Source organism: Carassius gibelio, chromosome B8 (genome assembly GCF_023724105.1).
Source record: "Carassius gibelio isolate Cgi1373 ecotype wild population from Czech Republic chromosome B8, carGib1.2-hapl.c, whole genome shotgun sequence".
Lineage (NCBI taxonomy): Eukaryota > Metazoa > Chordata > Actinopteri > Cypriniformes > Cyprinidae > Carassius > Carassius gibelio.
In genome coordinates this window covers 9303729-9329023 of record NC_068403.1, presented here as the reverse complement: position 1 = coordinate 9329023, position 25295 = coordinate 9303729, and the positions used below count along the sequence as shown (strand labels likewise).

Below are 25295 nucleotides of genomic sequence, written 5' to 3'. Positions count from 1 at the left end.
TTATTAATGTAAACAAACATGAAAATAGACCACTTTGTAAACAGACAACTACTTTTTAAATGTTTTGAAATGTTAAATAATATTGTTTCAATGAAAAATAAAGGGACACACAAACTTTAATTTTTTTTCTTTTTTTTTAATACAGCAGCTTTAGAATTTCAACAAAATGTGTAAATTAACTGCACTCTAATTTTACAAACACGCACACGAAATTCCCATTTTTTTCTCTCCAAAAGGAAAAATTCTATTTTGGGGGGTTTAAGTACTACAAACTGAACAATTCACGGAGTCCTCATCCACTGATAATTCCCGCTCCATGTTTTGTATATCCTTCTCCGATAACGAGAACTCCAGCAGTGCCATCGCATGTTACCCACCGCCTACAGATCCACTGAAAATCCAGCGCCGTGTTTTCTTCATCATCAATCCACAGAGTAATCCATTACCAGGTTTTGTAGCATCCCTATATTGCCCATTGCCTATCGCAACGCAGGATGAACTAGTGGGAGCAGAAACACTATGGCTGCCAGTCTTTCCCTGACTCAGGTAACCTCCCTTTCTACACAAATACAGCGCTCTCCAAACCACTTTCCAGCTCGTATCATACGTCTATCAGATCCGTTAAACTTGATTTGTGTCGTTTAGCGTGGAAAATGATCACACCCTGCTGTCGGATCGCAGCTGTTTAAAGTTGTTTTCAGCCATTTGCTTGGGCAGAGAAAAAGTTTCAGTATGATCTTTTAGGGACTTGCGTAAGGGCGTAGCTTAGTGTGTCACTGTTGAACTAAGCTGTTCAAAGTTTATTTTTTAAGCTTTTGCATGTCATGAGATCATCCATAGTTACTCTTCTTTTTAATACCAGCTTGTATTTTTACATGACACGGCTATGAACGTAAGAAAGTGCTTATGAGATGTGTCTTTGCTTATGTAAAAACTTTTGTCACAATAACTCACTCTGGTTATAATATTAAAAACGTATTTCACTTGTATCCGACATTTGAGTGGTCTGGTGAATTAAACCATGCTCGGTGTTTTTAGAGGCATTGAAAAGCAGCAGGAAGTTTTGCTTCACTGCTAGCTTGCTTTTTCTCTTCTCATATATTAATAAATAGGAACTAGTCGTTGTTTTATGCAAATATGGCATGTACTTTCCTGTTGGAGTCATTTTGTGTATTTTTCACTTTTGTGGACTTCGTTATTCTATCCATATAAACTTTTTGCTTCTGCTCTGGAGTCTGTAAACTAATTAGCCAGCTAGCTAAAGCATTTGACACTCGCTAGCTGGCTAAACAGATCATTAACCTTCAAAGAAAAGAAAAAGGTTATAGTCGCGTAAAAAAGGGGGTTTAATAACATCTTAAATTGTCAGAAATCTCAAACCAGATAAGTATGAATTATTGAATTATTATTTCCAGCTTGGTGTTTGTGTATAATGAAATATTAATGAAATAGCTTCAGTGACACTCATACAGCTGTTCTTCTGTAAGAAAGCTCTCTGGCAGCATATGCATTACATAGAGTAACTTATAGCGGTTTTAATAGTCTAGACTCTATAGGGATCCATGCATTGATTAGATCGATGGTCTAAAATGTTCCTTATTTTAGTTTGCATGTTTTGCTTTAATAATAACACTTCTCTTATGGCAAGCATCGTTTTAGTGTTAACCACATTGCTGCTGATGGTGTGCTCAGTTTTAGAAGCAAGGCACACATGCATGAAATATGCATTGCAGCATAAGCTCATCAGGAAGACTTTAGATGGAGCAAGAGACATGTCTGATATGTCTTCGATCTCTTCTGCTGTCTGTGAATCCCAGATCATAGGGTTTTTTTAGGCATATTGCAAGGAGGAATAAGACAACCATGAAATTCATGATTCAGTGAGTCACCATGATCATATTCAAAATATTGGTTTTTAGAAAGTTAGATTTTTTAATTAATATTTTATATTAAAAAACTATATTATTTAAAAAAATCAATTAATAATTGTTTCATATTTTCATATTTGCAGCTTTAATTACACCATATTATTTCTGCAATTGTTTAAATGCATTGTAATATTTCTATTTAGCTTCTGTGTTGACTTTGCAGTGTAAAGACAGCATGCCAGAAAGACAGATTAGGATGGCAAAATAATTTTGAAGATTTAGTTGATGGTATTTTTTGTTGTTTGTTTAATCATGGTCTACTGAGCCTATATTTTGTAGAAGCGTGGTAATTGCAAGTAGAACATGCCAGAAAATGTTTCAGGAAATGAGTTGGAATCAGAAAAGCCTGAAAGGCCAAAGTGATTGTTTTTTTTTTTTGTCTTTTTAAAGAAGCACAATAAAAACTCCTACTCCTTTCTCAGAGGGACAAGGAAATGTTTGGTGGCACTTCACTGAATATTGTGTGCCAGCATCACATTAGCATGCACTAGTAACCACCTGATGGGAGACAGACAGAGCTGTTGAACTACAATAAAAAAACTGTTGGGATCTGGCAGAGCTTAGAGTCTAACATGGCCAGAAAAGCAATTTGATGGTTATGCATCATGGTGAGGCAGATGTCTGATATGCAAGATCATATGAGCTCCTAATAGCTATTGATTGGCAGAGGGGTTGACGTTTACTAAAAACACCATTTAACAATCATGATTTGGTCTCCGTAATGTGTCTGATTTCACTTGATCTGTCCATATGTTATAAATTTGCCTTTTGGCCGTGACTAAACCTGATGCTTATGGTTTGGCTTGCAGTCAGCTGCGCAAATGTGCGTTCCTCTGTCTGACTTTTGTGAATCACAAATCAACAAAAGCTCAGTGTTTTTATTGTGCAGAGAATGGCAGGCGACTTAAGAAAGCCTCCGTTTATGCGTGAATGGGTGTATAATCAACATCTTTGAATAAAGAAAGGTGTGTGAGTGCTTGAAGTCAGTCTGAGATCATTTATATATGTTCACCAGGTTGCCAGATGGCTTTAACAATTCCTTTTCAGAGGTCTGAATGCATCAATGCTGCCAAGGAAGTCAACAGTGACCTATTTATATCCTGGTTTTATCAGTTTGACTTGTTTTAGAGAGATTGAAAAATTTATACGGAATCATTTTAATCAAGTTTTGTGTTATTTGGTTGCAGCTTTCGAGTGGGAATCCTGTCTATGAGAAATACTATCGACAGGTAAGCATTTAATCAGCTTTTTCTGTGTTATGTTTCGCTTTGGCACTATAGAGCACTTGGCGGAAGAAGAGAAATATTAACCTTGCCACAATGTCAGTTTGAGCTAAAAGCACTCTGAGGCTTCTGCATCCCGTAAGTGTCTTTCTCTCAGTAAGAGGATGCCGTTATGAATTAGTGATGACACTTGCAAACCAAACTGGACATGGTGAGCGAAGCAGCTTGTTTGAACAAGCATGTGGTTTAAACTTCTTGCTGCCTGTTTCTTATTCGAGTCAATCTCTCCAGATAAGCATTTGTGCATTGCATTGGTCCTTATTATTTTTTCTGATTGTTTTTGGATATCAGTTACTCTATATACTGTGCAATAGGCCTTAAAGGGATCCCCAAAATGAAAATGTTGTCATTAATCACTTAGCCCAAAGTCGTTCCAAACCCGTAAAAGCTTCGTTCATCCTCGGAACACAATTTAAGATATTTTGGATAAAAACCGGGAGTTTGTGACTGTCCCATTGACTACCAAGTAAATTACACTGTCAAGGTCCAGAAAAGTATGAAAGACGTCATCAGAATAGCATTCAACCGTAACATTATGAAGCGACGAGAATACTTTTTATAAGCAGAGAAAACAACAAAACTCAACAATTCTCAACTCTGCGTCTCTCCATATCACCTTATGCTGCTTATGCTCTTCAGTGTCAGCCGTGCCACAAGGATGCGCTGTTTTCTTTCAAATCAAAGCATAAATACACATAGAAACAGCGCATCATTGTGGTGCGCCTGACATGGAAAAGCAGCAGTTTGAGTGATGTGGTGAGACTGTTGACAAAGGTATTGTTGAATAAAGTCGTTATTTTTGTTTTATTCACGTACAAAAAGAATTCTCATTGCTTCATAACGTTACGGTTGAACTACTGATGGCAGATGGACTATTCTGATGATGCTTTTCATACTTTTCTGGACCTTGACAGTGTAATTTACTTTGCAGTCTATGGGACAGTCTCAAGCCTCCCAGATTTCATCCAAAATATCTTAAATTGTGTGGAATGACATTGGGGTAAGTGATTAATGACAAAAATTTTCTTTCTGGGGTGGAGTATCCCTTTAAGGGCTCTTAAAGTGTCTTAAAAACACTGGTGATTTGATAAGATGTGATTTGGTTATATGATTGAGAAGTCAGTTGTAGTATTATGTAATATGAATGTGAATTATGTCTTTATTTGGCACACACCCGGTTACATCCTATAGTTATGTCACTTTTGTTGTCACTTTTCACACGTTCGATAGTAATGTCTATTAAGAAATTATTTTATTATGTAAGGGTGGGTTTAATTTATCAAAAGTGACAGTAACAATTTGTATTGATTTGTTTCTAGCATTGATCATAATAAAAATGATTCCTGTTCACCAAATCATCATATTAAAATTATATCCGTAAGATCATGTGACACTAAAACTGGAGTAATTGCTGCTGAAAATTCGGCTTTGCATCACAGGAATAAATTACATTTTGAAATATATTCAAATAAAAAACAGTTATTTTAAATTCTAATAATATTTCATATTTCTGCTCTATGCTTTATTCCACTACAGGTAGATCCGTCTGGCAGTGGGCGTGTAGGAGCTGCTGATGCTGCCTTATTTTTAAAGACATCTGGCCTTACAGACCTGATCCTTGGCAAGGTAACATCAGTTAGCATGCCTTCAATATAGCAGTGTGGGAAATGCAAATCAGTGAATTGATTGACGAGTGCTGGAAACATCAAGATGACTTAAATAGAAAAGGATAGATGGTGTAATAATTTACTTACCTTCTTCATATTGCCATATTGATTTTCTGCAGTTTGTTGTGTTATTGTGTTCTGTGTTGCATATCGATTGGCGAAAACTGTAACTTTATGCTTCTATCTAATTTTCTTATTTGTTCCACAGATATGGGACTTAGCAGATTCAGATCGCAAAGGCTCGCTAAACAAGCAGGTATTTTGAAAAGCATTCATATTAAGGTAAATAAAAATAGTTTGAGCTATACGTTCTAAACCATATTTGTCTGTGTGTCGCTTCTCAGCAATTTTTTGTCGCCCTCCGTTTGGTGGCGTGTGCTCAGAATGGACTTGAAGTGTCTCTTAAGAGCTTAAATACTGCAGTTCCTCCCCCAAAGTTTGTAAGTCAGACCTTAACTTCCTCTTCCTCTTCCCCAGATCAGGAAAATGACATCACGCTTCCCTCACAATATGGGACCCTGCCTGTGAAAACCCAGCTAAAATAATTTTTTTGTGCTTTGTACTGTTTTCTACATAAAATCATCCTTCATAAAGATGTAGAACATTCTGTGAAAATATAACCTTCTTTTCTTTAATATTGACTGTGTAAGGCCATGTCAAAGATTGGAATCATAGTGAAATTAATGGTTGAAATCAAACTTTTATTCTTGTTATCTCATAATTAGATTTGGAGACTTTAGCCTGGATTTCACAGACAGGGTCACATAAAGAGTTGGTGATTTTATTTGCTTATGTGGTGGAAACGGCTTTATGTCTCTTGGGAGTTAATGACTGTTGCTCTGTTTCCGGTCTAGCATGACACTAGCAGTCCTCTTCAGTTTGGCCCCGTGCCCACGGACTGCCCATGGGTTGTCAAGGTCAGATATCACAAACAGAAGTTGCTAAATAAATGTTGTCTTTAGAATTAGTCTAAATTAGATTGACCTTCATTTCAATGCACCAGCTGCTTAACTGCTCATTTATGAATGTTTGTGTGTCATATAGGCGGAGGAGAAGCTGAAATTCGATGCCATCTTCGACAGCCTCATTCCTGTGGGCGGCATGCTCACGGGCGATAAGGTCAAACCAGTGCTCCTCAACTCTAAACTCCCTGTGGACGTTCTTGGCAGGGTAAGACGAGGCAGGTTTATAATGATAGTGGAATGCATGGGTACGGGGAGACAACTTGTTTTTTATATAAAGATGCATTTTTAGGACTGACCAGCAGGGTGTACTCAAAGTATTGAGGACTTTTTTAAAGTCAAAAACCTAAAGTTTGGCTTAATTGTCCATTCCACTTAAAACCGTATTAAAATCTAACTACAAGTAATGACTTCTGTTATAGGTTTGGGAGCTCAGTGACATTGACAGAGATGGCATGCTGGACAAAGATGAGTTTGCTGTGGTGAGTTCTGTGACGTTAAACATAATTTCTTGTTTAGATTTAAAGCAGTGTTGTTTTAGTATTATTTAAATATTTCAAATTGGCTTTATTTTTATATTTCCACTTTTAAATGTAATTTTATTTGAAGGTTTTGAGAAGTTTATGTGCTTTTTTTTCATATATATAAATTATATAAAAAAAAATCTATTTAGCCTTCAATTGTTTTTATTTCAGTGTTGTTTTAGTAATTGTCGTACTTTGACTGAGATATTTTAAAGTTTGTTTAGCTGCCACAGCAACATTTAAAATTTTCCTTATTTTTTTCTATTTATTTTATTATAATATTTACATTTTATTTCTGCTATTTTTCAGTAAAAATTTCTATACATATAGAGAGAGAGAGAGAGAGATTTTTATATATATATATATATATATATATATATATATATATATATATATATATATATATATATATATATATATATATATATACATACATAGAAGAAGTGTTTGTAATTAGTATGTTCTGTGTGTTTTAGGCCATGCATTTGGTATACAGAGCCCTGGAGTCTGAGCCAGTTCCCATGTCTCTGCCTGCCGTTCTGATTCCACCATCAAAGCGGAAAAAAATAGCCACACCTCCTGTGATGCCCCTCTTATCATCCCCAGCACAGCATAAAGAGAGAGGCTCCGCCCACTCTGGATCTAAAACACTTCCAGCTAAACCTACACCACCACAGGTGACATTCTGATTGGGTTTGCTTGGCTTTGTACCACCAACTTACTGTTGATTTAGATGTTATGAATGATATTTGCTGCAAGCAGATTTTGTAAATGTCCCAGAGCTTCATTAACAAACCATCTGTGTGTTTGTATGCGTGCAGTGGGTGGTATCTCCAGCAGAGAAAGCCAAATATGATGACTTATTCACCAAGACAGACAGTGACATGGATGGCTTGGTATCTGGTGCTGAGGTCCGAGATATATTTCTAAAGACTGGTTTGCCATCTGCCACTTTGGCCCGCATTTGGTGAGATGCCAATACTTGGATTTAAATCTCTGTTATTGGTTTAATTTTCCATAAATTCTCATGCAGAACTGTTTAGACCTTATCCTTAAACACTAAAACTGAATGGATTTGTATTGTAATGTTACTTTTGTTTACTTTTTTGTGCCTGTTTCTGTAGGGAGCTTTGTGACATAGGAGACATCGGAAAGCTGAGCCGAGAACAGTTTGCATTAGCTCTATATCTAATCAATCAGAAGATGTCAAAGGGAGTCGACCCACCCCAGACACTCTCTCCGGAAATGATCCCTCCTTCTGATAGACTGGCACAACAGGTATACTGCTTGTTGAGTCATAGTTGTAGATCTTTGTTGTTGTTTTGAGTGTGAAAAAATTGAAGATTCTAGGATTTTGTTGTTCTTCTTTCTTACCAATCCAAGATTCCTTTGAGATTTTATACTTTTTTTTTTTTTTTAACTTGCTGCTGTCTTTTGTAAGTCTGCTTTTTAATATTCTACAGTGCAAAGGTTTGGGGTCAATAAGAAAAACATTTTTCTCATAGGTTTCTTATGATCACCAAGGCTGTATTTATTTATTAACAAAATAAAAAAACGTAAAAAAATAAAAAAAGAATATAACGAAATATTTCACATTTAAAACAATAGTTTTCTATTTAAAAAAAAAAATTTTTTCTGTGATGCCAAAGCTGAATTATCAGCCTTCAGTGTCACATAATAATCATTGATGATGATAATCATACTAATATGCTGATTTGGTTCTGTAAATTCAATTTTAAAAACAGTTGTGCTGCTTAATCTTTTTGCGGAACCGAGATCCATTCTTTTAGGATTTTTTGATGAATAGAAAGGTTAAAAAAAGCAGCATTTTATGTAAAATATAATTGTTTTGTACTTTTAATCAGTTTAATGCATACTCCTTGCTGAGTCAAAGTATACAAGTTCTTTGAAAAAAAAATCTGACCACAAACTTTTGAATGGTAGGTTATGTTAGATTCATGTTTTTAAATATAAATTATGTGTGACTGATTTCCACCTTCTTTTAATAAAATTTCATTCATTTCTTGTTCTAACAGAACAATGCTGCTGCAGTACAGGCTGCTGATTTCTCTGCAATTAAAGAGCTGGACTCGCTCACCAATGAAATCATGGACCTACAGAAGTGAGTTACCGATCTTACTTTTCTCTCCCCACATATCCACAAGATAGCTAGTGTAGAATCTCAGTCCTGAACTTAATACATGTCTTGTAAACCCATGGATGTTTAAACATGAAGTAAGTATGAGCAATCGCAACTTTGAAGTTCTGTCTGTCTGTCTACATGTCTTCATTATTCATAATATATTTTGCATACAGTACTCTCCATTTCTCTTTTTTTTTATTAAACCCTCTGCCCATCTGTTTTAATTTAGTGTGTATTTGTATTTTCTACACATTGCCCTCACACAGGTGCATAGAAGATTATGAAACCACAAAAACAGAAGTATGGGTTTTACCGTAATCTCAGTGTGTCAGTGCACCCACATCTGTCAAATCTGCACTTGAACTGATAAATGCTTTCTTTTGAGCATCTCATTACTTAATATTCTTCGCTCTGTCATCATAACATGCAAGTTCATCTCATGCTGAATTAGATTTGTCTTCACCCTCAGACAGTATAAAAAAAAAAGTATTTTAAAGCTATAGTTCATCCAAAAAGGAAAACTGTCACAATTGTGTCATTCTCATTGTTGTTCAAAACCTATATGAATTTCTTGAAAAACAAAAAGTGAGTTGTTGAAGAATATCCTAGCTGTTTTTTTCTATATTATTTCAGTGAATGGTGCTGTCAAGCTCTAAAAACGAGCCAAGCACAATAAAAAATATCTTGTATAGTATTTATATTTTTTAAATTGCCTTTTTATATTTATATTTTGAGTTTTAATTTTATAATTTTTTTCCCTTTTTCTTTTTTTATTAGTGTATTTTTTGTTGTTGTTTCAGTTTTAGTCATTTTAATTTCAGTTATTTGCCAAGGAAGCATTTCTAATTTTATTTATTTTATTTATTTATTCATTTTAAGTTTTTGTAGTTCCCAGAATTAAGTCACATGGGTTTTCAAAGACATGAGGGTGGAAATTCTTGCTTGAACTGATCATTCGTAATGAAACATTTGTAAGACAGATAAGAATAGTAAACATATTGAATGCTACAAGTGTATGGGTGGCATATACAAGCCCTTAAATCACTTCCTATAAACAATAATTCTCCAGAGATGTAAACACTCCTTGATGGGAGTCACTACCCCAGACAGGAGAGGTGGAGCTCACAACACTGAAAGAGGAAGATGCCCCCACCTCTGGTTTTCCTTCATCTCTGGTTTACAGAGTTTGAGCAAAAGCAGATACATTCACCTGTCAGCTCCCAGCACTCTCACTCTCACAGCAGTTCTAGAACTTCTCACTTCCTCCTTCATGGAAAGTGCGCAAGATAAAGAGTAAGTGAGAAGTAATGAGTCTGACCGAAATGGAGAGAGCAGAAGAAGATGAGCAGAAAGGATAGAAAACAGAAAGATTGTGTACGATGGGCTGTTGTTTGTTGCTAAAATGATGCGTGCGGTTAGGGATTGCCTTAAATCTCCACGGCAACGGGCGACCTCAGGTGACAGGTAAGAACAAGCCACGCCCTCTTTATAAAAAAAAAAAAAAAAAACGAAGATTACTTGCGACTTGCTCTGTATTGTTTGTGGCTGATCTGGGCTGCTTAAGAGCCATTTTCTAGGTGGATTTAGGACTGTTGGCAAACTCTCATTTTGCCCTGTGCTATTTATATATCCCATTTTAGTCTTTCTGCTTTCTTGTTTTCTCCTCCTCTCTCTCTTTCCCTCCTGGGAGTCTCTGACTCATAGCGTGTGCGTTTGACTCTGTTTTCTCTGTTGTTGGGAAGACTGTAGTGTGAACTCACTCAGAATCTGAGAGGAAATATTGAGTCAGAGTTTAATACAGTTAATCTAGGAAAGGTGCTCTGAATCTTTTTAAGGAAGATTTGTTATTCAACTTTTTTTTTTAAGGGATTTTTCTTTCTATTTCTTCTCTAATCGTTCTGTTTCACTCTTGCTACCTCGCTAACCTCATAACCTAAGAAAGATACCCCATAAAGAACCATTCCAGCATCATCTTAAACCTGTTTTATTCATTATTCTCTATAAATGTGTTTGCACACTGTGACCTGTGACTAAGATAAATATGCTTTCACACTAGAGCACTTTAAGAGGATGCTTGGTAATGAAATGGGTTTAACATGCAAATGCATTTAACAAAGTGTTTGTTTTCCCCACATTATGCATGGATGGTGTGGCGTATTATTGTTAAAAACTGGGCTAACCTAATGGTTTGAATATAAATGATGAGTACCATCAACAATCAACGTTGTACTCTGAACTCTAGATTGATTCTTTATATCGCTTGTACTTTTGTACATAAATTAAACATTTTATGTTTAATTTAAGTGAGTTTGTCGTACTGTTCTGTTGTTGTCAATTCAATAAATTGACACCAAATTGCCGCTAGTTCGAAAGTGGAAGTAAAATGTGCACAAGCATTTACAAGCTATTTAAATACAAATAAAAGCGAGGAAACTACCTCACCCTCACAATTTGGAGTACACTATATTTCACACAGTTTAAAGTCCAACTGAAATCAAAATTGACCAGATTTACTTTGTTTGCCTAAATTGATAATTTTGTTGTGAACAATTCATCCATGCAAGTCAATCCACACACAAAAAATTTTGGCATCAAAATCTGAAAATGCCCCTCCCCTCTGCATTGGAGGACCTTCCCTGATGACGTAGATTTGACGGTTTGGGTGTTTGCTTAGCATCCGTAACCACGCCCCTTCACCTGACAGTAGAGAGGCTGCCTGTGTGTTTGCGAGCATTGATAGCGCATGAAAGGAGAGATGGTGAGGGGGTGCATTTTAGGTTGTGGCACTCACAAAACACTTCCCATTTCCTAAAATTCCCTAGTTATGGTCCGGATGACTCAAATTTTTACATTTCAAGGAAGGAGGGATAACGGAGAGGTCACGGATGTGCTCAAAGTATTTCACGAACAAATGTTTTAAAAATTGGATGGAACACGAAATGGGGTTTGTGAGATATCTGTCATTAACTACTTCCAACTTCCATGAACTAGATCCAATCAGGTGCTAGTTGGAAAATAAAGCCACGCCCACTATTTTTCCTCATTTAGCATTCCATTTCTTTCGGAAATACTTCACAACACTGGCGAAAAGTCGTTTGCAACTAACAGTTCACGCGGACTTTAAAGTCTTTTTTCCCCCTAATGTAATAGGATCACTCCAACAAATTGTTTTTGTAATGCGTACCGAACAGAAAGCATTATACCGAACGGTTCAATACTAGTATGTATATACAGTACATATAATAGTAATAGGAATAAATTTCTTGAGCAACAAGTCAGCTTGAATGATTTCTGAATGATCATGTAAAACTGAAGACTGGAGTAATGGCTGCTGAAAATAGCTTTGCAGTCACAGGAATAAATTGCAATTTAATATTATTAAATCTCATCAATTCTAGCTAGACATCAGATAATTAATGCATTGGTGTATCACTAGCATTTTAGAAAAATGTAGTTGTTATAGATGTGTTTGCTAACCTGTGTGACCTGAAGGTGAAGATGCAGACCGTGTGACGAGTGAAAACACCTCTAATGTATTCCACCCCACATCCCCCATCCCTCTCTCTCTCTCTTTCTCCATGCTTCCCCCGTCCCGTTCTTCCTGACGTTCAGGAAACCATCTGCTCATGTGCAGCTCTGACACATTCACTCACGGACAGCCTCTCTTCTCTCCCACATACAAGCTCCAGCAGCAGATGCAGAGATGGTGCTGGAGGGAGATGGCGGCTGGCTGGCTGTACCCGCCGTCGCCACTGTGATTAAATACTCATGTCTGTGCTGGTCTTTCAGGGAGAAGAGCTCGGTGGAACAGGACATCAAAGAGAGGGAGGAAACTATACGGCAGAGGAACAGTGAAGTCCAGGTATGAGTGATTTGAGTGAAAATTGAAAACAGAATTAAATGTTTTGTATTTTTTCTGGTGATGCTGACAGAGACATTCAGATGTGCATGCATAGACATATGGCTTAACAATCCGCAATGAACTGAATTTTTTTTTTATTTTATTTTGAAGTAAATAAATTATTTATTTATTTATATTTCATACATCATAATGTCTAGAGTTTACTGACCACTGATTGGATCAATAATGGAGAACAGAAGCCAGCTGTTTTCCAAAGGCTCTCTTCCTGTCTGTCTATTTTATCCTTCCTATCATCTGTCTGTCCACTCTGTTCATCGTGGATCGGATTTCTCCTGACTGACTGTCAGCAGAGTTTAAAGAATTTCTATACTGTATCTGTAGTGGCTTGTACGAAGCTTGGACGAAGAGGATTTTAGTGTTGTTCATTTCCATCATTATCTGAGCTCCCTCCTTCCCCCTTCACCTGCTTTTTCCCACTGTGTAATAATTAAATTTTCTGTGTGTGTCTAGCTGAAAATTAGCCGGTATGTAGATTGGAAGATGCCCTAGTCTGCTGAATTAGATGCCAGGTTCAGATTCAGAGGTGTTGTTCATGTTAGTCTTTTAATATATGTTAATGTATTTAAAAACATGAAGCATGCCAACACTAGTCTTAAAATGCATTATTGACAGATGGATGCCTAATGAGCCAGAAAAACAAAAGTGTGTGTGTTTGTGTAATCATACAGGAAGAGGTGTGTGTTTGTATGTGCATATGGATATTAGATGGCATACTGATAGCACAGCTTGCCCTGCTCTCTAGGGTTCACCTTTCCTGTCATTAAACGAGCCCACTTATCATGCTGATTTGCCGTTTTCTTTTCCTTTTTGAATCTGAAAATGTGCCCATGACACTTGTGATCTCTATGAATAACAATTAAAATGACTCTTTCTCTACAGTCTTAATAGGACAGTTCAGTTGATGTCCATTAAACCAAAAATGCCCTTATTGCTTAGAAGTTGCCCTCTCAAAGAAAATAAGCACTGCTTAACGATCTCACCTGTGCAAAATTTCAACATTAAGAGAATAAAAAAATCAATATTGGAAGCTATCAGAGGCAAGTGCCTCTCACAAATTATGTAATCAATATTTGTTTAGGCTTTTCATAGATTAGCCTTGAAAAACTCAGTGCTGGTGGGCAGCTCCAGACGCTGAATAGTTAAATAAGAATGTGTGCAGAGATGTAGTTTGAGCCTCTGCTGTGTTGTTTAAACCCTGGGATGATGAATAAATGCTATTTCTGGGGCTGTCGGCTCCCAGCGCTGCTTCTGATTGGACGAGGAGACGTTTGTGCATTAGACGTGAAGGTTTCCATCTTCCCCGTGAGCAGTTATTCAGTTCTGCTGCTGTGGACCTGTTATTTTTAGGACCCACTCAGTCACAGTCACCGAGCATTCTCACAGCACTGCAAGGTGAAAAGGAAATGACAGTGGAAATGGCATGGTTGTCTTTTGTCTTCATTGAAGGTCCTTTTCTTTTCTTTTCTTTCTGATCTGATTCCTTAGCCCTCAGTATCTAACCCTTGCTTTTGTACTGTCAGATATTCTGTATTTTCACTGTGGTTCCTGTAGATTACTGTATTCATTACAGAAGGTTCTGTCTCGGGTTAATCTGCCAACCATTACGGACCACGTGATCTGTTTTTGCACACAAAAATAGCATGATTCTCTTAGCAGTTTATCTACTCTTGTATGTAAAAAAATGAATATGCCCTTTACCCATTTGCAAATTTTTTTTTTATCATAGACTTCTCATTTTGTTAAATGTGTAAATCTAATACTTACACTACCAATCAAAGTTTCAGGGCCAGTGTTTTTATTATTTTATTTCTTTAAGAAATTAGTACTTTTGTTCACAAGGATGAATGAAATTTGATAAAAAGTGATGGTAAAGGTAAGTGTTACAAAAGATTTCTGTTTCAAATAATTGCTGTTTTATTCACCAAAGAATCTTAAATAATATGAATCGCAGTTTGTTAAGCAACAACTGTTTTCAACATTGATCAAAATAATAAGAATTGAGCATCATATCTGCATATTAGAATGATTTCTAAAGCAGCATTTGATACTGAAGACTGGAGTGATGACTGGCGAAAATGCAGCTTTGGCATCAAAGGAATAAGTTACATTTGAAAAAATATTTAAAAAAAAAAGAAACCCTTTTTACATTTTTTTTAAAAATTTGAAATATTTTACAATAGTAATATTTTACTATATTTTTGAACATTAGTGTATTTTTCAGTTTCAGTTCACTTGAGTTTAATGAACTTAACCCTTTGTGTATTTTGTTTTGTGTCCTCAGATATGTCAGCTATATTGTATTATTATTTTTGGTTACACTTTATTTTAGAATTTGCCCTTTTTATAGTGTAATTATATAATTATAAGTACACAGTAATATTTATTAATAACATACTATTAAGGGTAGGATTAGGGTTTGGTTTAGGTTAGTTGAATGTAATTATGTATAATTTAACATCTGTTATAACTATAATAAGCATATTTAACTTGTAACACGGGCACTAAAATAAAGTATTTTTTTGGTATAAACTATTTTAAATAAACCAAACCCTAAATAGCACAAAATCTGATATAATTTGTTGGTGGCTTAACATGTTCAGACGTTCTCTTCCTGTTTAAGTGTGCAGCTCTTGGCCTGAATAATCTCCAGTGTGGACCAGACTTTATGATCCTTTTCCAGATAGCACCCGCGGACCTCAGTCCTCCCACGTGTCTACACTTTCCCTCATGGGCTGTTGGATAATATTCAGCTCTGAAGTCTGCATTATTGTAGGTTCAACATAAGACTGCATGGTGGCAGTAAAGACAAATCACACAGCGTCCAACGGGACATCCTGTTGTCTTGTTAATTTCATAGACACACGAAAGTGAAAGCCATGAAACCAAAAGTCTGCTTTAAGTGCGGCATTCTGAACAGGGCCATAATTGATGGTCAAAAGTCTGGATATGTAAGGCTAACATTAGAGTTTTCATTGTTTATCCTTTCTGTTTCCAGCTTCTTTCTTTTCCTTTCAGACTTTACAAGGATCAGAATTTGTTCTTTGTGTAATGTTCTTTTCACTTCTGTGAGGGAAAAGTTGTTGAGAAGTGAAAGCTGCTGTGCTGTGTAAAAGCTAAGGTTTCTTTCCTTTGTTTGAGGATGAGCTGATTCAATCAGTGGACCCATTTTGTTACTTTTGAGCACATAGTTGCAATCTATTTGTTTACTTTGCCGAGTGATGTGCCATTATAACTGTTTTACACACTCTCTTAGTAGTGTTTTTTTATCTTCGCTTAAAGACCTGCATGAGCTCTCTTGACTGTTTTCAGTGTTGATGAAGTCCTGTTTATTATTAGACCGATAAAGATGTGTTGAAAGGCCTCTTCACACAACCTCTCTCCCGCTTTGTCTCTCTCAGGACCTGCAGGAGGAGGTTCAGAAGGGCTCGGAGGAGCTGAGCCGTCTGCAGGCGGAGCGACAGGAGGTGCAGGAGAAGCTGGAGAGGCTGGACGAGCAGAAACGCTCTCTAGAGGAGCAGCTCAGACTCATACAGCAACAATGCAGCCAGGAAACCCAACTGGTATGAGACCGACACAGAGAGAGAAATGAAGGCTGTGTGTATTGTGGGTAATATCAGCCCAAAAAGTATGCACTGGTTTTTAAAAATCCACTCAAAATATGGCATGACTGTGGGCACCTTTGCATGCTGTTTTGAATGAGTTTTGGACATACTAGTCTTAGTCTTGCATGCTATTTTGCATGACATTTTCATATTCAGATTTGTCTTTGACCAGAGAAAGAAAAGAGTGGAAGAGAAAGGGCCACACAGTCCAGCAGATTTCACACTATTTCACTTTATCCATACAAATGCATTCTCGCTACGGTTCCTTTAAAGGCCACAAGTATACTGATCTCAGATCTTCTATTGTACTTTCTGCAATTTTTCCACCTGACTCTGTGTCTGTGTGTGCCTGTGTGTGTGTGTGTGTGTGTGTGTTTAGATCCAGTCATTGCAGGTGGAGCACTCCGAGCAGGAGCAGAGAATCGGTGACTTTGAAGAGGAGTTGACCAGAGCCAGAGAAGAACTGCTCCAACTGCAGGAGGAGACCCGTCAACTGGGAGAGAAAGTTCAGTCTGCCCGTGATCAACTCTGCCCCCTTGAGGATGCTGTTAAAGAATCCCACACACAGATTGCTCAGGTTAGTGAGATTGCTCAGGTTTTTATCCGTTTCTGTATTGTATTTGGATCAGTTGTTCCTGAAGTCTTCTTTTTACTGATGAATATACACATTATACCATGCAAATGACTTATCATAGGAACAGAAACGTTTGGCCGAGCTTAAATCCGAGGAGAGAGAAGTGACCGCAAGACTTACGTGGAGAATCCTGGAAGAGCCGGTGCTCGTCAACGGAACAGCGCCCCCCTCTGAGCAGCCCGAGCAACTGCAGTGGCCTCAACCCACAGCACAGCTGCTGGAGAAACCCAAAGACGACAAAGTCCAGGACGAAGAGGAGCAATCGTCTGTGGATGAGCCGCAGGAGCTTAGAGTCACAGAGGAGCAGCCCGGGTCAGAGGCAGAGGAGCCGTCCACCAGCCCAGAGGAGCAAGAGCCTAAAGCTGACTTGTATAGCTCTGACCTTTACAACAGTGGGTTATGCACTGCCAGCCCCACTGCTATGGCCTGGCCTCAGGGGAACACGGTCAGAAACCACTTCCTGTTATTGTTACATTTATAATGTCACTCTTGCATTACATAACACATAGGTTCTCGTGTGTCTGCCTTTTTTTATACCACTATGTTTTCAGGAAAGCACAACACAAGCTAACCCAGAGCCAGAGATCGAGGAAGAGAAGGGAAAGCCAGAGGAGCAGCCTTCCACCAGCTACCCAAAGGTTGATTATGACAAATCATTATGGTTGACCATTTCCAATTTTTTTGTAATTGCAATTATTTTTTAATATTAATTGATATTTATTATTTTTCCTTCATGTTAACATTTACTTTTGGAGTGGTGTGGAGGTCATTTTGTCAGTTCTGGTCAGAGCCTGTTGTTTTAGACTGTGAATATGAGTAGCCATAATTTCATCATAATCATAAATTCATGCTAATGGGTTTTGTGAATGTCTAGGCGGAAACTGTGGAGCCAGAGAAGAAGGAAGCTGCCCAGCAAGTTACTAAGCCGCCCAGTGGTCCTGGCCTTGACTTCTTCCATTCGGACCCTTTCATTGACAGTAAGAGCTGCACACAAAGTAAAATCATCACACACACGCACATACAAAAAAAAAGGTTTTATGAAGATTAATCATGCAGCCATAGATTATCCTTGTAATAAGTGTACTATAAGTTGCTTTAAATAAAAGCATCAGGTAATTGACTAACTGGCAAAGTAATGTAAAACCTATTTTGCACCTTACCAATTTTTGCAGGTGATCCATTCACTGAAGACCCTTTCTCAAAAGTTGACATTTTAGGTAAGTATAACGATGTGTTTGCAAAATATCAATTTTTAGCACTAATTGATTTTGGCTCTTACAGTGCTGTTTTGCTATTCAGATCCTTTCAGTGGGGACCCTTTTAAAGGCACAGACCCGTTTGCAGCAGATAACTTCTTCAAGCAGTCCTCAGTTGGTTTCCCCTCAGGAGATCCTTTTGGGTCTTCCGATCCATTCAGTGCCACCACAGGCCCAAAAGAACTTGATCCATTCACATCCAGCACAACCAGTAATGCAGTCACTCCAGACCCGTTTGCTTCCGGTAGTGGTAACATCCAAGACACTGATCCATTCGGATCCAAAATGGATGCCCTGGGAGACTCTGATCCCTTCAGCTCGACTGGCACAGGACACGATCCATTTGGAGGATCAGATATTCCAGCAGTGAGTGCTGTAGAGCTAAACTCTCTTTGAAATCTCATTCCGATGTGTTCTGTTACTTTACAGCTTCTGTCATGCTTGATTTATGATTTAGTTCTATTTTTACAAAAGTGACAGCCTATAAATTCAGCTGAATGCACTTTCTTTTCGCTTTTTATACCTAATTCTTGGTGGAACAAACTCTAAAGCAAGCTTTTGAATAGTCCCAGATTATTAAGATTTCAGACATGCAGTATTTTATTAACATGACTTAAGATATTTGGCAGAATTTTGGCTGAATTCCTCATCTCTTTTTTTTTTTTTTTTTTTTTTTTTTTTTTCCAGAGAGATGGACCAGCAGCAGCCAATGATCCTTTTGCCCCAGGAGGAACTACAGTAGCCACTAACTCAGACCCAGGTAGAGAAAGCATTACCAGGCCGGGTTAACATTATTTATTTCACAATTATAATCAGTGTTCATTTTGATGAACCAATATCAATTCTTAAATGGATAGTTTACCCAAAAAGGAAAATTCTGTAATTATTTACTCACCCCCTTGCAGTTACAAACCAGTAGGACCTTTGGTCATCTTCAGAACACAAATTAAGAAATCCGACAGCTTTCTGGCTCTCCATAGAAATCAATGGAACGGAAATGTATCCATATGGGAACATTTCACTTACATTGCTCTATATGGAAGGTCAGAAAGCTCTCAGATTTTGTCAGAAATATCTTAATTTGTGTACCGAAGATGAACAAAGGTCTAAGATCGATGCTTTAGTCTTTTTACTGTTTTCTGTTGATACATGAACAAAACTTCACTAAATATTATTTGTAGCTTGCATGACATGCAATAATCGCAATAAACTTTGTGCTTTGTTACTTTTGACATGAAACAAAGCTTAGATTACAAATTCTGTCAATTTTATCACAGAATTCAAACAATAAAAGCTGTTTTGATCCTCCTTAATGTGGCGTAACAGAACGCTGTAACTTTTTCCTGTTTACTGGTAGAGCATGGAAAAACATCAGAACATTCTGTTGAAAGAAACGACAACTAACTGAAATCTCTGTAATCACTCAATCGGTTTCAACAGCTAGTTTGTAACTGCCTACATTGGGGTTGATGGTGCTCGTGAACTATCAAGAAGCCTCCAAAATATCTGCTAAATATATTTGTGTTTGTGTATATGACTTTGTTTCAGATCCCTTTGCTGCAGTATTTGGCAATGAGACTTTTGGAGGAGGTTTTGCAGACTTTAGCAGCTTAACAAAAGTAAGGACTTTTAACACAAACAGAAGCCCAGTATTCCAACTCCGTTACCATTCAGTTCACCCACATGATTTAAATCAAGCTGGAAATAGGTTACAGCTGTTGAACTTCTCCTTTACATTGCAGTCTAATGGCAGCGATCCATTCGACTCGAGTACAAACAAGAATTTATTTAAGGAGGACACTCAGTCAGATGTTCCTCCAGCATTACCGCCCAAAACCGGAACACCCACCAGACCTCCACCTCCACCCCCAGGTAAGCTGGTGTTTTATCAGAATCAACCCGATATGATTTGATTTTTTTTTTTTGCTATTTTATTGTACTTTGAGACATTTTGTTTCTGCGTGTCTCCTTGAAGGTAAGCGGTCCAACATCCACCGATCAGAGTCGTCCGAGTCATTTCAGAGGCGTGGTTTGTTCAAGGCTCAGGGCTCTGGAGAGTTCTCCTCCCTTCCCGCTAAAGACTCGGTACCAGACCCCTTCGCCCCTTCCTCACCCCACCAAGCCCCGCGCGACCCCAACCGATTCGCCAGCTTTGACAAAGTGAGCTCCTCCCCCTCTCCCCCTCCTGACCCCCAGTAGTGACATTTCACCTCCTCCAAGCAGCAGCCTTGACCTCTTGACCCCACACAGCCTTTTGCTTTTTGCATTTCTTTCCAGGAAAACTTGTCATCCAATACTCCGACAACTTTACTTTATAATCCGTTTGTGAAAAGCCACAAAACATTGTCTTTTTTTTTTATGTGATGTTTATTTGTACATATAAATGAGCTTCTAATGAAATTATTTATCCAAGCTTATGCTTCTACTAAAAAGTGTTACAAATGTTTCAGTTAAGCTAAGTTATAAAAAGAATGTATTTAAATGACATCACAACATGCCTAACATCACGCCTAAGTTCTCACTGGCTGTGGAAGGAGAGATGGGGCTGCTTGCTATTGGCTGTTTTCAATTTACCCGTCGTCTTTTGTCATGTTCTCCACCATTGGTTGAGGCTTGATTCCATCTTGCACGTTCATTGCCCGTCGTACCTTGGTTGACTGATTTGCCTTGCCTTACCTTTACCCTGCACGAACTAATCAGTGTGTCCACCTGTCTTATTGGGCTGCTCCTTCCCATTCACTGGTAGAGCACTTCCTGGTTTCACCTACGTCCCATGATGTGTTTTTTTTTTTTTTTTTTTTTTTTTTAAGAGATACAGTCTGTTGTTTTTATACATAAAATTTGCTTAATATATTAATCAGCTAGGGTGCTGACAGCACTCACTGGCTCCTTTATGTATTACCATTTTTTACATTTAAAATTAAAGCGCTTGTCTCCTCATATTTTACCACTGTGAGCTTTCTTTATCAGACAATGCATCAAATAAATTAAGCTTTATAAAGACAATTCTGTGATATTTTAAAATGAAGAGACCTCAAGAGAGGCATCTTGAGATTGTTTGTGTTGTCATGTCTTGGTTGTCTTGGTCTGGTGTTCTGTGTGTTGAGATGCTTACCAGCTAACTGTTGAGATGACATCTTTGTGATATACCTGCATGTTCAGCATGATGGGCTATATGAGCAATCCAGGCCTTGACACATGAATACATCATAAACCGTTAAGTGAAAAAGGAAATTTCAAAATCATTTTATTATTCATTAGTCATTATTTCTCATTACTTTGTAACAGTTCAAACCCAAAGTAGAACATTTAAAAAAAACTTCTGATATTGTGATCCACAGAAGACTTTTCAACAACATTTGGGTGACTATTTGCATTTTTTTTTTGAGTGATTTGATATGAAGTCTCGTGTGTCAGCAGCCTTGTGAGCTAATGTTAGCTGAAAGGTTTGTGGATTGCATTGTGGCACACATCTTGTATCTCTCATCCTCCTGTGTCAGTAGCTGTACCACATTAGCACTGTTTTATGTATTTCTTTTTTTGTCCCTTATTGCTTCCACATTTGTCCCCTATTTGATGATGAAGAACGGCTTTGGTGATGTCGACACTGACCAAACAATACTTAAAGGAATAGTTCACCCAATAATATAAAATTAATGAAAGAGTAAAGATAGATATAAATGAAATGTGTAATATTAAATATAATTTAAATTATATTCAATTAATTTTTTTTTTTCAAAAACAAAATGTGTATTATTGAAATGTTTTATTTTTTAAACAATAATAAATTAAACTATTCTTGAGCTATTCTTTTAGATTAAATGAAATGTATCTAATTTGTTTTAGTTACATAAATCTGTAATCTTTAACAGACTGGTTTGTATGTTGTAGGATAAAAAAAAATTGTTTACCCACAAAGGAAAATTGGCTAAATAATTACTCGCCATCAGGCCATACAAGATGTAGAGGAAATTGTTCCATTATCGTAACAGATCTGGAGAAATTTTGCATTATATTACTTGCTCACCAATAGATCGTCTGCAGTGAATGGGTGCCGTCAGAATAAGAGTACAAACAGCTGAAAAAACATTTCTCCAAATATGTTCCAATTTAAGAAACAAACTTGGATGGCTTGAGGGTGAGTACATAAGCAATTTTTTTGAGTGATCTCAATTTTACTAGTCCATAACTCTTTGAAAGTTTAAAATTGGTACTTTTAGAAAACATAATTTGCACTAACCGTAATAGTTGCATGACCCCTCTGGTTAGATTTAGACTAATAAATATTTGTAATGAGAAATATTATTTCATGCAGGTGCAATAACAGGGTATCTGATGGGGTTATGGTGTGTGTGTGTGTGTGTGTGTGTGTGTGGAGCAGTACCCCACAGAGGAGGACATGATAGAGTGGGCGAAGCGGGAGAGTGAGAGAGAAGAGCGGGAGCGCGTGGCTCGCCTGACCCAGCAAGAGCAGGAGGATCTGGAGCTGGCGATAGCCCTCAGCAAATCCGAGCTGTCCTGACCCAAGCTTCATACAGCACCACCACCACCCAAGCCACATTAATGAGGAGGAGGAGGAACAGAGGAAGAGCTGGAATCACCACAATTAGAAGAATCCTTCACCCCCATCTCCAGTCATTTGATAATCATCTAGGATTCCAGCTTCTTCTGAATGTCCACTGAGTTCTCCTGGTGTCTGGTTGGCTGGATAATATATGAAGGCCAAGTTAAGATGGAGTTAAAGGTAACAGACTCATTGCAGCCTATGTGGCTTGAAATCTCTGGTGTGACTTACTCCCTTTGTTTTAAAATAACCTCAAATCAAGAGAGCACCACTGATCCAAAACTGTAAGATCTGATGTCCAGTTCGATATAATTGAACAAGTGTTCCTGAACAAATCTATACCCTTCTATTTGAAGTTTATTTTAGAGTGATTATAATAAGGTTACCAGTGCAGTGAATGTATGTAGATCTGTGACGTAGAGGGTTAAAGAGAAATCCACAACAAGTGTTCCAAGGATCGTTCTCTTGCTTTTATGGGCAATATTAACTATTTTGTTTAACGTTTACAAGCAGCCGAATTGGGCAGCTTCATTCGCTTTTCAAAGTTTCAACAATAGTTCTCTGACATAAGAGGTTTTTATTGTGGGCATGTCTGTCCACTCTCAGGGACGTATCCCACAAGCCATGAAACCTCATAACCACAACCTGATCAGTGAAGTTCAGCTAGAATTGAAGATGAGGTGCTTGTAACATTATCATCTACTGCAACTGAATTTCTACCCAACTAAGAGAGAACATTGATGAAATTTAGAAAAGAACAACCATGCAACCGCCATTTTACCTTTTATGATTTTAACAGTACAGCATTTATACTTTACTCAGACTCAATCTGTCCTTTTGAAGAATCGAAATCGACAAGCTACTAAGAGTCGTTATTTGACATTGCAAATTTATAAATAGCTGTTATAAATAATGAAAATGTACATACTTGTGAAATGTTTGCCAGTAATCTTACTACAGTGTATTCATATCCTAAAACATATTCTATTTTATCAAAAAACGTAGAATATAGGAAGTTTGCTTTATAAAAATATCCCTTCTGTCTTATATCTAATGACAAGTGCTGAAGCAGTCGGATGAAATGATTTAAAAAAAAATTTTGGCTCAAAATGTGTAGCAAGTCTTGTTATCTGATTTTCAGAAAACTGATTTAACGAGTAAATCCGAGCCATGGTAAATCAAGCCGTGATATTTTCTGTAGTGCCTACCTGTTCAGCTTTGCCTTGAGAAAATCAACTTGTGCTGAATCAGAAATGATCATTTGTTAATCCTTTAATAGCATTACATTTCTCGAAAGCACTCTTAATACACAAATGCAATGTTTCCACTGTCATTTAAGATATAAGTACCAGCTGCTTTCCTTTTATTCATTTTGTACAACATTGTCACTTGACACATTTCCAAATATGATTAAAACACTCTCTGGGGATCGATAATGCACAGTTGGTTGCATTTTCATGTGCACAAATCCGTATAAGCTTAACAGGTGGTAAATTTAAACCTAATACCAATGCAGTTATCATTATTACATTGCAACATGTAAAAAACATTTCAGTTGTCTGTATGTAGTTTCACCAGTAGGTGGACTCACTGAGATATGACACGTGAAAAACAAGAACCTGCTTTCAAAGTTCAGTCTCGTGGGTATAGTTGGATTCTGAAGTGACTACAATAGATGTGATTTGTGAAGATTTTCTTTCACATAAAATTTATATATGAAGGCACCTGAAAGCAAAATGCAATAATGTGCTCTTTTTTTTTTTATACTTTTTTTTTATGCTTTGTCAGATTCCCAACCCCCTTTGGCCTTTGACATTTTGGTTCAGGACTCTATCTTAGACATAGAAATATGTGGCTGAGGTGAAGATAATGAAAGAAGGGAATAGCAACGCTTGTCTAATCTGCCTTTTATTTGGCCAACCCAGCATTTACATGCAATTCATGAAGATTTGAAGCATTACCGTTAATCAGGCAGAAACACAGCATTAAAAAAACTTGCACTCCTCATTTCAAACCAATGCTTGGCCTTCTCTTTATGGCTGCTGCTTGTTTGTTATCGCCCCTGCATATTGTTAAAAAGTTCTTATGGTCTGTCTATTGTTGATTATGTATGTATGTATGTATGTATAAGCTTTGTGTGCCTCTAAAAGAAAACCACTTATATGTTGGCCACTGACTGCCTTTTAAGAACAGGCTAATTGTATTTTATTTTTTTAACGTCCCATTATTGGAGGCAATTGTTTAAATGTTAAGTAACGTAATTAAAACAAACAAAATAAATATTAAACTATTAAAAAATATATGGTGGTGCTTATTTCTCTTTGATCAATCTGCTATCAGTTTCATATTTTAAAGTATTTCCTAACTTCTTTTTTATTTTATTTTATTTTTTTATTTTTTTGGTAGGCCCCTCTATCCATTCACCAAATTAGTGAATTTGTATGATACTTGATATTTTCTTAATAGGGTACATTTTCGTATGAATCGCATAACGAATTCATATGGTTTATATATATAATTTTTTTTTTTTTTTTTTTTTTTTTTTTGAGATCGGGTTGGCATTCTGTATTAAAGCTAATAGACAAATATATTAAAAGCTGCAAAACTCAAATTGAGATTGTATGACCACAAAGTTAAATATAGACTTTTGTTTTATAAAGTATTTTCTTTCATGAGCAAAGCTGAGGTGTTGTTAAATACATTTGATTTTGGTGACTTTAAAATACATTAGTGTTTTATTTTTTTATTATTATTGTTTGCTTTGCGTAGAGACGCTAAGACTCTTCTCTTTACGGGAGACACGTTTATAC

General features: G+C 37.0%; 1 protein-coding gene across 2 annotated transcripts; it reads left to right on the top strand.

Annotated features, from left to right (window-relative positions):
- The first annotated feature begins 421 nt into the window (after positions 1–421).
- Positions 422–24785, top strand: LOC127963427 (epidermal growth factor receptor substrate 15-like). 2 transcript variants are annotated; one of them, XM_052563338.1, is made up of 25 exons: positions 422–546; positions 3116–3157; positions 4748–4837; positions 5087–5134; positions 5223–5318; positions 5733–5795; positions 5923–6048; positions 6263–6322; positions 6841–7041; positions 7186–7331; positions 7489–7642; positions 8401–8486; positions 12297–12369; positions 15828–15989; positions 16411–16608; positions 16727–17110; positions 17217–17303; positions 17540–17642; positions 17838–17882; positions 17965–18287; positions 18609–18681; positions 19470–19540; positions 19664–19793; positions 19897–20081; positions 22303–24785. In XM_052563338.1, the coding sequence occupies exons 1-25, from the start codon at positions 520–522 to the stop codon at positions 22441–22443; spliced, it is 3114 nt and encodes a 1037-aa protein (XP_052419298.1). In that variant the 5' UTR covers positions 422–519; the 3' UTR covers positions 22444–24785. The 2 variants fall into 2 exon arrangements, with proteins under 2 accessions (XP_052419298.1, XP_052419299.1); XM_052563339.1 differs by lacking the exon at positions 19897–20081.
- The last annotated feature ends 510 nt before the right edge of the window (positions 24786–25295 follow it).

Excerpts from the sequence above, each read along its gene's own strand:
- LOC127963427 (XM_052563338.1), top strand. The coding sequence starts at position 520 with ATGGCTGCCAGTCTTTCCCTGACTCAG. Across the intron at positions 3,158-4,747 it reads ATGAGAAATACTATCGACAG|GTAGATCCGTCTGGCAGTGG; the intron begins GTAAGCATTTAA and ends ATTCCACTACAG. Across the intron at positions 5,796-5,922 it reads ACTGCCCATGGGTTGTCAAG|GCGGAGGAGAAGCTGAAATT; the intron begins GTCAGATATCAC and ends TGTGTCATATAG.